Raw genomic sequence first — 14,527 nt, forward strand, 5'->3', positions numbered from 1 at the left:
GGATTGGGAATAGCGGTGTCAGGGAGGAAGGTGGGGGATCTCTAGGAAGCGTCAGAGACCAAATGAGAAGTGTGATTCTTCCTGATACTTGAGTAAGGTGAGCTGCATTTTAAAAGTTGCCACACCTTATGCTTGGGACTTTGATGAAGGAAGTCTGCTGAATTTGTTTGGCCGTTAACAGGAGCTGGTCAGGCATCAGATTTACTCTTCTCTTTGATTACAAGTTGCCTTAAAGAGGTGTTGAAACCTGACCTAGGTCTACTGAACCCTTTCCTGCCTTGAATGGCCTGTCCCACTCTGCAACAGTTCCATCATAATTACACTAACATATCCATAGGTCACTGTATCAAAGTATGTATCAAAAGGTAAGCACTATGTAAAATGCACTGTGGTTACGAAAAAATACTGCTTTGCATTTACCCAATCAGTACCAGCTTCTTACTATGTAATTAAAGGAACAAAGTAAAATTCTATTTGTACTGAATTACTGCAGTGCACAACAAAACAATGCCAATAAGGGATTTGGACAGCACCATGTCAACAAAGTCTGAGGTCAAAATGCACAGTCTTGTTGCTTCAGAAACTTTGTGGGTTGGCGCTGCTGAGTGGTGGCCTTTGTATTTCTTCTCTCCCTTCCTCACCCAAAAGACAACAGAAATGCTTTAATGGCTGTGTTTTTGGGATAGAGGAACACCAAATATTCTAAATATATCTCTTTGCACTCTGCTGTTTTAAGTAATGGATATTTAAAGCTTTCATTCCCTTCCTAATTGGAGCTGCTGATACTACTATTATACAACACTGAATATATGTGGTTCTCTCACTGTCTTAGGGATTTATACTGCCACCATCACCATAGTATCTGAGTGCCTTCCAAGTAAAATCAATGCTATTTATTATGAATCATAATGAAACCATTATTTTTCCACTGCAACCAAGGGAATTTACTTCTTCCCAACAGGACTCAACTTTACCTTCCTACTTCATGGTTTCTTATGGGGTGGAGGAGCTGTGGTCAGCAACCTGCCCTCCCATCCTAAAACAAGAGGGCAGCTAGCAACTCCCCTCCATGTACCAAGTGTTTTGTTACGTATTGTTTTTTTAAGGAACTAGCTGACTATCTCCCATGCCCTAACCTCCATCATCTTTGAGTGGTATTGGAAATCTGTCAGCTTCAAAAATTAGCCTTACAGAACTTGGATCTAATGCATAACAGAGACCAACACGTGACTTTGGATCAGAAATGATTAGACTGATAAATATCTAAGCAGTTTCCAAGCACATGGACACTGCAGAGTCATTCACCCACAAAGTTGGTCAACTTTTGCATAAGGTCTGAAACATTATGGTAGTTTTAAGGAAACATGAGTTAGGTCTCAGGTATTCCATTAAAAAACAAAAGACTGTTTACCTATATGGACTTTCATCCACTTATCCAAGTATGACCACGTCTTCCTAATTACCTTTTCCTTTGGTTTCTCAAGGCACTTGCTCTTCTCTGTCTGCACCATTCCATTTCAACATGGCTGCAGATCTTCAGGTTTAACCCAGAGTCATGGAGCAGGAATATGAGTTTTCACCCATCAGTTCAAATCTTCTTTCAAGTGATAATGAACAGTTGTTCACACAATTATGGGCTGTAGATTCTTCCGATCCATACTGCATCTTTAAAAAGCTAGTGATGGAATTCTTGACTGAATTTTTAACTATTTATCTAACTAAGGGCAGATCTTTAGCAGCCAAAATTCCCATTGGAATTGTCAAGCCTGAAATGGTCTCTTAAAATAAATCTGTGTACACTAACCTATTTGGATAGCAATGCTCAGCAAAGAGCTCTCTAGTGTGACAGTTGACAACTTTTAAAGTAGAAACAATGTAGTTGCACTTTAAGGGCTTGTTCTGGCCTCTGATATAGCGGCCCCATTAAAAACTCAACACTTGCCACACCATGGTATCTGCAGTTCATTGAGTCCAAATTGATACATATCAACAGCACTTTCACTACCAGCTTGCAAATGCTGATTTTAGCAACAATTGTATGAATCCATGAGATACAACAGAGTATTTTCCATATGCTAAAGAGGAGGGGCCTTAGTCTGAATCAAGCACTTCCTTGTGTTAGGTACTCTCCAAACAGATAGGAAGATGGTCCTAATTTTTCTTTCCTGCTGCTGTGCTCTGCGGTAGCTTTCTGTTTTTGAACCTAGTTTATCTATAACATGGATGTGTCTTTCTTCATAAGCAGCTGGATGACTCTGACATGCTGATACATCTGAACATGAGGGTCCCAAACTTTCTGCCTCAAAACTGATGCATGTGGCAGACCCTGGATAAAATGCTTTGCCCTTCACTTTGCTTCTCAATAAATCCATCAGTGTCATTCTCTCCTGCCTCCCTAATCCATTAACCCTTCCACCTCCAGACACCTGCAGGAGTCTCAACCCACCATGTTTCTGTCTCTCATGACTTCATTGAGACTTTAATAGGTGGCTCCCCTCCTTGGAGGTTGTTCCTCAAAGCAGCAGCAGTAGTGGGGGTCGCAGGAGTTTCTCTTCTGGCTGGTCGAGGTGGGAGGAAGAGGGCTCCCAACTCCCTCCTAGAACCAGGTGTCAGTTTGTGGGCTGGGGCTGAGAAGGAAAATGGGCACGAATGAGGCAGGTTCCAGGGATTACTGGACTCCCAGTCAGTGCAGCAGAAACTTGGCTTCAAATACCCTCTTCTGTATGCTTTACTGGAGTGGTGTGGTAAGGGGTGGTGAAAGGGTCTATGTCTATGCAGTTTCTCCCCCATAAATAGCTTCAGGAACTGATGGGGAGCTCAACAGGTGACTGTTCCCCTTATGTTAACTGACATGGTCATAGCAACAGCAAGAGTGCTTAGCAAACGGGAATGGGGGGGCAAGCGTTAAACAAGGCCAAACAGTTTTTCTGGGCTGAATGTGGAACAATGTTTTGCTGCTTCCACCATTAAATATAACCCATTTTCTGTCCAGGATCACCCCACTCTGTATGGGGCTGCCTTGCCCACGCTTCCACAGGGGAGTGAGAGGACTGTGTGCATGGGGGCCTCTGTGTATGGATCTGGGAAGGAAAGACTCACTTTGCTTGAGGGGGATATTTGGCTCTTCCCGACCCCCCGCTGTTGAAATGGGGCCTAGGGCTACACATTCCATTCATTGGGTGTGCATTGGTACACATGGGTCTATCCTTTCAAGATGCCTTGGCAAGAAGAGGGGCAAGAAACTTGGGACCACTTGAGCATTAAGAACTCTGCAGGCAGACTCCTGTACCACATGTCACCCCACTAACTTCAGTGGGGCTCTGAATGTGTGGTTCTCAGTGCACAATTAGGGTCTTAATTTTTATTATATATAAACAATGCAACTCTTACAGGACCCAAAGGCTGAGTCTGTTACTAAGAGGCTTGTTCAACCTCTGAGCCCTCTCCAGCTCGGTAGTATTTGAGGATTCTGGTTTTATGTATTGGAAAACACCCTTGCACCTTGCCAATTTGATTGTAGTTAAATTTCATACATGTAAACAAGAAGTGGTTTTCAACTAATCGGTATCAACTAATGCATATGTGGCATTTGGACTTATCTCTGCTTTTTTGTTCTGCTTTGTCACAAGAAAAACATCTAAATCCTTAATGAGCCACATGGTCATCTCATTATGCTCATTAATCCTTAGCAGGCTGACATCCCATCCCAGGGCTTACAATTCCTCTATATGTCAGGCATAAAACCTCCAATGTAGATCCTGAACATTAGCACAGCAAGACTGTTTGGATACCAGAATAACCAATGCCGAGTTTTGAGGCTGTGTGTAAATTTACAATCTTGACATTTTGTTGTATTACTTTCTTGAAATTTTAAGACAGATAATTCTTTTAGATTTGCTGGAAGCGTTACCTAATAGTAAACTGTTTGAAAGGGAAAATAGTCAGCATATAATCTATTATATAATTTGTGCACAATCCCAGTTTTTTAATATCTATTTGTACTACATATCTAAAACGTTGACAAGGAAAAGGGATCAGAAGAAAAGGTGAAAAACAAGGACAGGTGGGAAAGGTGCAAATACTTTCCCTGTGTGATAAAGTGCTGTCACTTATAGTATTTTGTCAACAAAACAGATGTTTTAGGGCTCTGTTAACTAGATTCTACATGTTGCATATCCTTTCAGTGAAAACATCCATCAAAACCCACACGTTCATTTAATAAAACCAGCAGAAAAACAAACATACAAATCAAACATCATAGCACCTGCCTGCAATAATAAAACTGATTAGCACATTTTATATAAAATTAATGCTTTTGTATTCCATATTTATTTTCCCTAATGTCTTCTACACTTTCATAATGAACTTTCAAGATGCATACACACATGATACAATACAATCTCCTTCCTGCAATATTTCAGCCAACACTTTATATTGTGGCTTTCAATACAAGGTACAATTACAAGTACAAAAAAGACTGTGCTTTGCAAAATACAATGTTAGAAACTACCTTTGAGTGACATTCACATTAGATAAAACAAGATCTCTGAGGTTTTTTTGTTCTGAATGTCCTAGTCTGCATTGCTTGATCTAAAGTTAGTCAATTTGATAACTTGGTATATGATATTGTCCTTACTGTTCATACAAATTCCCTTTTATTAACAGAGCTAGATTTATGTGTCTGGTGAGCTGAAAGGATGCTTCAGAAAATACTCCCAAGATTACAAAGTCTTACACAGCTTGTCCTGGTGAAATTCATCTGCATACAAATGTCAAAATTATAAACTGGCCAGACCAATCTAAAAAAATGATGATGCAACCATAAAAATGTATACAATTATCAGACTTAGTAAAAACATAATGTACCTTCTTGTGGTTGGAGGTGACAATAGTCACATTTAACAAATCAGAAAGTAAGTAAATATCTAAAATACAAAGCTTAGCTTGATCTAACAGCTGAAATCTTATGTAGTGATTGCTTATTTGTATCTATTTTAATATCCAAACATCGTCTATGTCAAATATCTCATTCAACAAATCTGGAAATATTTAATTACTGAGCTACCTCACTCTCTTCCCTTCAAGGATTTAGCAAATACTATACAAAGCAAAATTTACCTACTACCAATTTAAAAAGAACCTGAACATTTCCGTACAAATTGTACATTTTGATACCCAGACAAAACAAAACTACATGTTCTCCTTAACCCATCTCTGCACATGAAAGTGTTTTTATTCCCACCATTTATCACTGATTTAAGCCCTCTCCACTGATTGTTCAGTTCATCTAAAATAGCTGCAATTTTCATGTCCTTGTTCTCAGTGGAAAGGTGGCCCTGTACATGTTTTAAGCCTAGAGTGTAGGAAATTGTTTCTTGATGGTGAGCATAAGCAGTCGATGACAGTTTGCCTGGTGACATCTGAAAGCAGTAGGCAAAACTGACATGTAAAGATGTCCAGAGCCACTTTACAGCAGTGAGTGAAGATCGTATTATATAACTCAAATAGAGTAGACAAACTCTGCTTTCCTACCCTGGGGGCCTCCATTGGAACAGTCAATAGGTGTGTTCAGAAATACTATACTGGTCTAAGCCACATTATATATTGGAAAACTGATGGGAAAAAATCCATTATTAACTTCTTGAGAGAGGACAATTTGAATTGCTGACCTATCTTTCCTCTGCCCCCAAATTCAATGGGCATTACTTTTATTTAAAAGGAAATTAATTTTGAAAAAAAAAATTAAAAACTCTCCTCCGGTTTGAGATGTTAAAGCCAAATTTCAATGCAGACTAAGTTCTTATGGTGCACGAATAAATGACTGAAAATAACGGATTTATTAATAAGAAATGCTTCACATACTTCCTATTTTAAAGGATTCTGTTGGTGTAATTTAATATATGCAAAATCAAATTTGTAAAATGACATCATAGAAATGTCTATTTAAAAAAGACAATGGAAAGGGTATTTTGCACTTCTATAACACCTTCATTCTTACAATCACACAATCTTCACTCAGAATTAATTATTTAAGTCTCAACACCCCTCTGAGGTATATTCTGTGGGTATACTGATCAACAAGAACTTCCCCAAAGGGTATCAATGAAGCAGCAAGAGCCCCAGAAATAGAACCAAGAACCCTTGATATTGAGTTGCCTGTTCTACCAACTGTGCAATAGTCCCCACTGGGACTCCCTCCTACTCGCTGTCACAAAATCAATTCCCTAAAATGTAATGGTTTGGCAAAGAAGCACATTTGCTAAAGGCAGAATGAATAGAAAGTTAAAGTTAAAGCTGTTTTCTCAGGGAAAGCAGCTTTGTTTGCTTTTCTCTAGGTAATCAGAGGAGATAATGAATATTTAGAAGTGCAATAACAGATATTTCCACAATATTAAGTGAATATCTCTTATTTGTCTCAAGCTATAAGAAGCCATTATTTACCAAAATGAAGTATATATTCTACATAACCAACAATGTTGGTTGGCAATAAAACAAATCAGTATTAAGAATCGGTAAACCAGATACTAAAAGACATCTGACCTGAAGTTCTCACTAAACTTGAAACAATCCCAGACTCCATTTTGAGGTTTGAAAAAGTTTGGTTCAACTCAAATATTTGGAACACCTGACTAATTACTTGTACTGGCTAGTGCTGGAACTGCAAAAGCATAATCTCAGTGAAAACAGTTGCTCTTATTGTATTACTGAGCTGATCGAAACTAGAACCCCCTGATGCGTTTCCAACTGGTTTCTCAATATAAAAGGTTCAAATCAGCATCTAAATCAAAGTCCCATACTTCACTGTTCAGCCATTTCTGATCCAGGTACATCAAGTTCGATTCAACTCTGCATTACTCCAATTATATGCAATTGTGCCTCCATTCATTTCAGTGGAGTTATTCTAGTGTAAAACTGGAGTGACATATTGGTGAATTAAGTACAATGTAGGCATAGATTTAAAACCTCTAATATGAGACATAAAGATAAATCTACTACAAATGTACACCTTAATAAGGTGTTAATATATTGAGTATATACATTGGGTTGCTGGAGTGTGATGCATGGTGGTGATACAAATTTGGGTATCATCCTGGGCAGGGCCGGCTCCAGCATTTCTGCCGCCCCAAGCAAAAAAAAAAAAAAAAGAGCCACGATCGCAACCGGCGGCGGCAATTGGAAAAAAAAAAAAGCCGCGATCAGCAGCGGCAGGTTCTTCGCTCCAAGAGGGAGTGAGGGACCTGCCGCCCCTGAATTGCCGCAGGTGCCGCCCCTCTTCCTTGGCCGTCCCAAGCACCTGCTTGTTAAGCTGGTACCTGGAGCCGGCCCTGATCCTGGGGTTCGTAATCTGCAATAAAATCACATGTGAAGGATGGAAGAGACCTAATATTCTTCCACCAAAATTGTTCCCCTTTATACATGTTTTTAATACTCTATTCTATTTTTCATTTATACCCAAAAAGTACTATTAAGAGGACATTATGAAGGTTGCAAATCAAGCCCTCAAAAGTTAGGAAATGCCAGAATTAAGGTTGCCTGTGCATATGGATTAGGATGGTTCTTTAATGACAAAATCACATACTATTTTTTTTAAGAGGACCCCTGTGTCATTCATTGCACAGGATGGATGATGCTCACTTCATGTGCAGTTATTCAATATTTTTTCCCCTTGTTCAGTGTATGGCCCCATTCCTTATTTGCAGCATGCTATTCAAGCCCTGCTCTTAAAACAGAATTTTAATTTCCTCATGGACCTTTCTATAGCACTCATCACTATAGTCTTTGAGTGCTTCACAAACACAAATATATTTTTACAACAACCTTGTGAGAGGTGAGATTTTACAGATGGGAAACTGAGGCACAGAGAGAATGGGGTCAAAGTATCTAAAAACTTAGGGTGCCCAATTTGAGACACCTACGTATGGCCAAAGAATAATATCAGACTCCAGGAAACTTCATATTAAGTTCCTCTCCAATCTGTGACTCCAGCTACTTCATCCACAGAACATCAGTCAACCCATGGCAACTTCCAGGTACAAGAAACAAAAGGATACAGGTCAAGAAGTTGACAGTACCCTTTACTACTGAAAATGGAGCCTTGATGGGAAGGTGATCAACACCCCAGTTGTAAGAGTATATCTGACATATGCTCAAAGCATTACAGAAACCACAGAAATCTAAACAACTAATGAATCTCCAAGGTGTGATGCTGATGGAGGTATGAAATAGCCCTTCCTATCAGACCACTTACTTGGGGTAACTCCAATATAGGAATGATCAGAACCAGATCCAGTGATGGTCTCGTCTTCAGTGTTCTGTATAAAACCCCAACAGTTTCCGGGAAGATATTTTTGCTCATTAAGCTGTTGTCCTTTTTCATGCTGACATCCACCAAGAAAATAAGCCATTAGGCCTCCAATAGGAGCACTGACATCACCTGGAATATTTCAGCTGTGGAACCCTCCATCTAAACTGGTTTATTGTCAAGAGTAAAAAAACAGAATCATAAACTCTGGTCCTGTCCTTGGGGCACAGGAAATAGTCAGAGGCTTAAAAAAAATCTCCTCTCTGAGGTTGTCCACATACATACATATGAAGCAAGATGAATTTATCACAAATTATTCCCCCTACCTCTTCACATTTGAGATTAGTAGACTACTGAGACCTTGATCAGAATCAACCATGCCAAAAATGGCCCTGCAGCTTCATCCAGCGAGATGTCAGTGATACATGTTAGGCATTAAAAAGCAACAGAGGGCCTTTGAGACTAACAGAAGTATTGGGAACATAAGCTTTCGTGGGTAAGAACCTCATTTCTTCAGATGGAAGTAATGGAAATCTCCAGAGGCAGGTATAAATCAGTATGGAGATAACGAGGTTAGTTCAATCAGGGAGGGTGAGGTGCTCTGCTAGCAGTTGAGGTGTGAACACCGAGGGAGGAGAAACTGCTTCTGAAGTTGGATAGCCATTCACAGTCTTTGTTTAATCCTGATCTGATGGTGTCAAATTTGCAAATGAACTGGAGCTCAGCAGTTTCTCTTTGGAGTCTGGTCCTGAAGTTTTTTTGCTGTAAGATGGCTACCTTTACATCTGCCATTGTATGACCAGGGAGGTTGAAGTGTTCTCCTACAGGTTTTTGTATATTGCCATTCCTGATATCTAACTTGTGTCCATTTATCCTCTTGCGTAGTGACTGTCCAGTTTGGCCAATGTACATAGCAGAGGGGCATTGCTGGCATATGATGGCATATATAACATTGGTGGACGTGCAGGTGAATGAGCTGGTGATGTTGTAGCTGATCTGGTTTGGTCCTGTGATGGTGTTGCTGGTGTAGATATGTGGGCAGAGTTGGCATCGAGGTTTGTTGCATCTTACAGCAAAAAAACTGCTAGCAGAGCACCTCACCCTCCCTTGTTATCTCCATACTGATTTATACCTGCCTCTGCAGATTTCCATTACTTGCATCTGAAGAAGTGAGGTTCTTACCCACGAAAGCTTATGCTCCCAATACTTCTGTTAGTCTCAAAGGTGCCACAGGACCCTCTGTTGCTTTTTACAGATTCAGACTAACACGGCTACACCTCTGATGTTAGACATTATGATGGGTTGGTGCAGAATATTCTCAAAAGAACTAGTAATATCACAGGAAGTTCTCTGGGGGATTCTTCTACTACCCATGGGAATTACAATTCTTCTCTAGAGCACTATCATAATAAGTACCTCCAGACCTGTTATCGTAACTCCCTAATCCACCCAGTTCACCAGACCCATTGCCTCCCCACAAAGAATCATTGTTCATCTATGCCAGCATAAAACACCACATCACAAGAAAGACAGAACAAGTACTGGTGTAGGAACTCTCACTTGATTATCTTCAAATAAAATATAAACAATATAACCTCCCTACTCTCTTGACAATTGCTTATTCCCTAAGCATATCAAAAAGTTACAAATTTTAAAAAAGTCGAAAGGAGCTAACATTTTAAAAGTGTGACTAGAAAGTCTCTCTCTCTTAGCTTAAGCAAAGTAAACAATCATGGGATAAGATGGAAGGTTCTCTCATGGCTCAGTAACTGATTAAAAGACAGGTAAGAAACGTAGTAATAAATGGTTAGTTTTCACAATAGAGAGAGGTAAATACTATAGTGGGGTTCCCCAAGGATCTGTACTGGGACTAGTACTATTCAAAATATTCATAAATCACCTGGAAAAGGGGGTGAAGAGTGAGGTGGCAAAATTTGCAGATGAGTTGCTCAAAGCAATTAAACTTAAAGCTGACTATAAAGAGTTACATACAAAAGAATCTCACACATTTGGGTGACTGAGCAACAAAATGGCTGATAAAATTCTGTGTTGATAGGTGCAAAGTAATGCACATTTGAAAACACAGTCTCAATTATACATACAAAATGTTGGGGTCTAAATTTGCTGTTACCACTCAAGAAAGAGATCTTGGTGTCATCATGGATAGTTCTCTGAAATGTGCAGTGGCAGTCATAAAAGCTATTGGAATGTTAGGAACCATTAGGAAAGGGATAGATAGGGGATGGATCACTCAATAATTATCCTGTTCTGTTCACCACTCTGGGGCACCTGGCACTGGCCACGGTCAGAGACAGAATACTGGTCTGCTTACACATTCTTCAGGATGTTTCAGATACTGTGGTCCTTCCAACTCATACATTTCTTCCAAATGTTTCTTAATATCATTTGTTCCCTCTGTTGCTCTCAGATTAATGGAAATCTGAACATATCTTCCGCCTACAGATCACTAACTTCCAGCAGTAGGTCCCATATAACTACCCAACTGTGCCTCCACCCTGTCAGCTTCAATATAAAACTTTACACAAAACATCTTCCTCTATTATTTCTTCACACCAACTCTCTGAAATTAGTAGTTTCCACACTCTCTAGAACAGGGCGGGCAAACCCTTTGGCCTGAGGGTCGCATCAGGTTTCCAAAATTGTATGGAGGGCTGGTTAGCGGAGACTGTGCCTCCCAAACTGCCAGGCGTGGCCCAGCCCTGCCCCCTATCTGACCCCTCCTGCTTCTCGCCCGCCCGGGACTCCTACCCCATCCAACCCCACCCCACCCATTCCCTGTCCCCTGACAGCCCCTGGAACTCCCACCCCTGACTGCCCCCCACCACCCCATCCAACACATCCTCTCATTCCTGACTGCCCCTCCGGGATCCCTACCCCATCTAACTACCCCGTTTCCCTGACTGCCTCCCACCACCCCATCCAAACCCCCTCTCCTTCCTGACTGCCCCCCGGGACCCCTGCCCCCATTCAATCCCCCTGTTCCCCGCCCTCTGACCGCCCCAACCCCTATCCACACCCCTGCCCCCTGACCACCACCCCAAACTCCCCTGACCTCTATCCAACCCCCCGCTCCCTGCCCCCTTATTGCGCTGCCTGGAGCACCGGTGGCTAGCGGTGCTACAGCCGCGTCGCCCAGAGCACCAGGACAGGCAGCCGCGCTGCCCGGCTGGAGCCAGCCACGCCACCGTGCAGCCCAGAGCACTGGGTGGGGCAGCTGCACTGCCCCAGGAGCTCGCAGCTCTGCCGCCCAGAGCACTGCGCCAGCGGCAGAGCGAGCTGAGGCCATGGGGGAGGGGGAACAGCAGGGGAGGGGCCGGGGGCTAGCCTCCCAGGCCAGGAGCTCAGGGGCCGGGCAGGAGGGTCCCATGGGCCGGATGTGGCCCACAGGCTGAAGTTTGCCCACCTCTGCTCTAGAACCATATACAGTACTCTTCTAGAACTTCCCAAACAGATGCTCATAGCTGCATCCTTATTACCTCAGCAAATCTTTCATATCGTTATTTAAAACGTTCATGCCTACAGCTCTTAAATCTATCATGTTATAAAACATTACATATGTACAACCATATCCCTATAGGGTATATATTGTTTGGAATGCAAATTCAAGAGTAATTTTTAGTACTTCAGATATAATTTATACTGTAATTTTCAAGAGTAGAAATAGATTCCTAGTTGGCATGTTGTACAAGATGCTGTAATCCCAACAGAAGACTGTACATGCCTGAACTTTTAAGTAAAGCAAGTGTTCAGAGTTTCTGAATTGTCAACAAGCATGTGACTATTTTTTCATTTCTAGTAAATTAATTTACATGCCCAGGTTATCGTGGGCAGTATAACTTTAGAGCACTGTTTACATCCAACATATTTGTTCAGTGAACTTGCATGTTTAAAATATCTTTTTTTATATGAGAGTTGCAAAGTCCACACAGAACATGGAAACTGATTAAATTAAGCATAGTGAACTACTTTATAATGTGCTGAGATGGTAATCACATAGATTTTGAGCTGAATCCTAAATTATAAAAATAACCAGTGTAGTGACAGAGTACACATATAGATCAGAGCACCAGCGAAACCTATGGTTAGAACATTTTGGATAAACAGTAACCCTCAAATTGCTGGGAGTCAGATATTAAATTGCAATGGGCCAGCATATAAATGAGAGAAGCAGCTAAACTTTGTCCCAGAAAATCTTGCAGTCTAGCAATATTTCTGCAGAGATGAAAAGCTGAATTGTTACGGTAATTATATGGATATGATTGAATCCATAAAGTTAAGGCTCTTAAAGCTGGTTGCAAGAGGGATACTATCTTACAACAACCATTCCCTATGGAACAACCAAAAGCAATTCTGTTTTATTTCACACTAATCAGGACTGTGGTAGATTGTGAACTGCTGTAACAGACAAAACTAGTAAAAACAAGTACATCTGAAAACCAATATCTGATATGATGATACAAGAAAGTGTTGAGATAAGTGTAAAAGATTTGGGATAAATGAAATATAGAAGTCAGAAAAAAGGACTTTTATTGTCAGACTTTAGCAAAGAAGAGACCCCCGCCCTCCCACCACAGGTTCACTCTGTCTGTCTAACATGAGATACTTCAATTATTTTGGGAGAAATCATCAAGGTAAGTTGAAATGTGAAAATAACTCTGTTAAGGAAAATGTAAAAGAGGAGCTGATCTATTTTCATTTCCTGGCCTCTTGATAAAAGTGACCATACACCATTTTTTGGGGGTAAATATACAAATTGAAATGAATTTGATGAGTATTTGAACCTGTTCTCAGATGGGCATGGGTATGTTGCACAATATCTCATTTTGCATTTAAGACCTGGATTGAGCCCTAAAATCGAAAAATGTGGGGGATAATGACAATATGACTGGCAAATGGGCATGGTTATCAGCTTAAATGGTTAAAAATTCCAGCTTCCTTCCACAAGTTAAGTGGACTAGATCTGGAATGACATTCAGAATGAGAATAGTAAGTTGACACTGGCACTTACATTTCCACAATGCCCTCTGGTAGGTTAGATGGAATTTCTGTTAAGCCCTTGCCTCGACAGTCCACAATGTTGTTGCTGCATGTGCAAGCGGATGGGCAAGTGATGGAATTAGCATTGCAGGATGGAGGTTCAGAGTGGGAACCTAAGAAGGTAAAGACAGTACCAAAAATATCAAGATTAGAGTTGCAAACTGATCACTTATTTTAACAATGAAAAATATAGCAGTCAGTGAATTTTCAATTCCTGTTTACATAATAAATGGCAATCCCTTTGGATTAAATTCATGTATTATTGTGCCAACTTCAGAGAAAATGCACAGAATATTATATTTTTACTATTACACCATCTCCATTTTATTAATTTATTGTTCCCCCTGACCTTTTTTACATTGGCCACATATTTCCATTTATTATTTGAATTTGGAAAAAAGAAGGCTGAAGATCCAGGAATACTTCCAAATAATGAGATCTATTGGCGTACTGAAAAAATTTTTTTAGGAACATGATATGGGAGCTCAATCTCTGGGGTCGTTTAGGTAAAGACAGGACAATGAGCTCAAAATATACAGTATATGAAGGAACAATCCTGAATTGGCCGAGGAAAAGGCTAGCAGACCCAGTAGGTCTTTGCTTCTCCAGTTTCTATGAAATTTGCAAACTTTTGAGATTGCACATACTATCTATGAGATGGAACCATTTTATTACTGATTAAAGTACAAAGGATGGGGATAGTATGCTAATTTTCACAATACGAAGCAATGTAATTGATGGAGAGAAAAAAATATTCATAAAAATTAAGAACTCTGTCCTGCAAACCTTTACTCAATCCAGTAGTCCCACTGGAGGAAGAGTAGGGCAAGGCTCACCTCAGAATTGCCACTATCCCAGTGGTTAGAGCATTTCATGGGATGCAGGGGACCTGGGTTCAAGTCCTTTCTTTGAAGCAAGAAGAATAGGGACTTGAACCTGGTCTCTCACATTCCTGGCTACTGGCAGGTCTCACTCTCTTGCCCATATTTTTTCAAGAAAAAATGTGAAAGGTCTAAGTATTGGTTCCCACATGGAATGAAACCAACTGTCAAAAGCTCAGTTTCTTATTCTTATTTTCTGGCCAATCCTAGATGAGATACAAAGAGGCAATGACAAAATCTTAACAAAGTGATGAAAAGCAGAACATGCTCAGTAGACAAATTCCAT

General features: G+C 40.6%; 1 protein-coding gene across 1 annotated transcript in view; it reads right to left on the reverse strand.

Annotated features, from left to right (window-relative positions):
• SLIT3 (slit guidance ligand 3) overlaps positions 1–14,527 on the reverse strand; it is a 779,517-nt gene that overhangs the window by 263,641 nt on the left and 501,349 nt on the right. The window contains exon 9 of the mRNA XM_054037022.1: positions 13,332–13,473. Within this exon, the coding sequence (XP_053892997.1) occupies positions 13,332–13,473 (142 nt within the window). The remainder of the gene's footprint in view (positions 1–13,331; positions 13,474–14,527) is intronic.

The sequence above is a fragment of the Malaclemys terrapin genome, chromosome 8 (assembly GCF_027887155.1).
Source record: "Malaclemys terrapin pileata isolate rMalTer1 chromosome 8, rMalTer1.hap1, whole genome shotgun sequence".
Taxonomy (NCBI): Eukaryota; Metazoa; Chordata; order Testudines; family Emydidae; genus Malaclemys; species Malaclemys terrapin.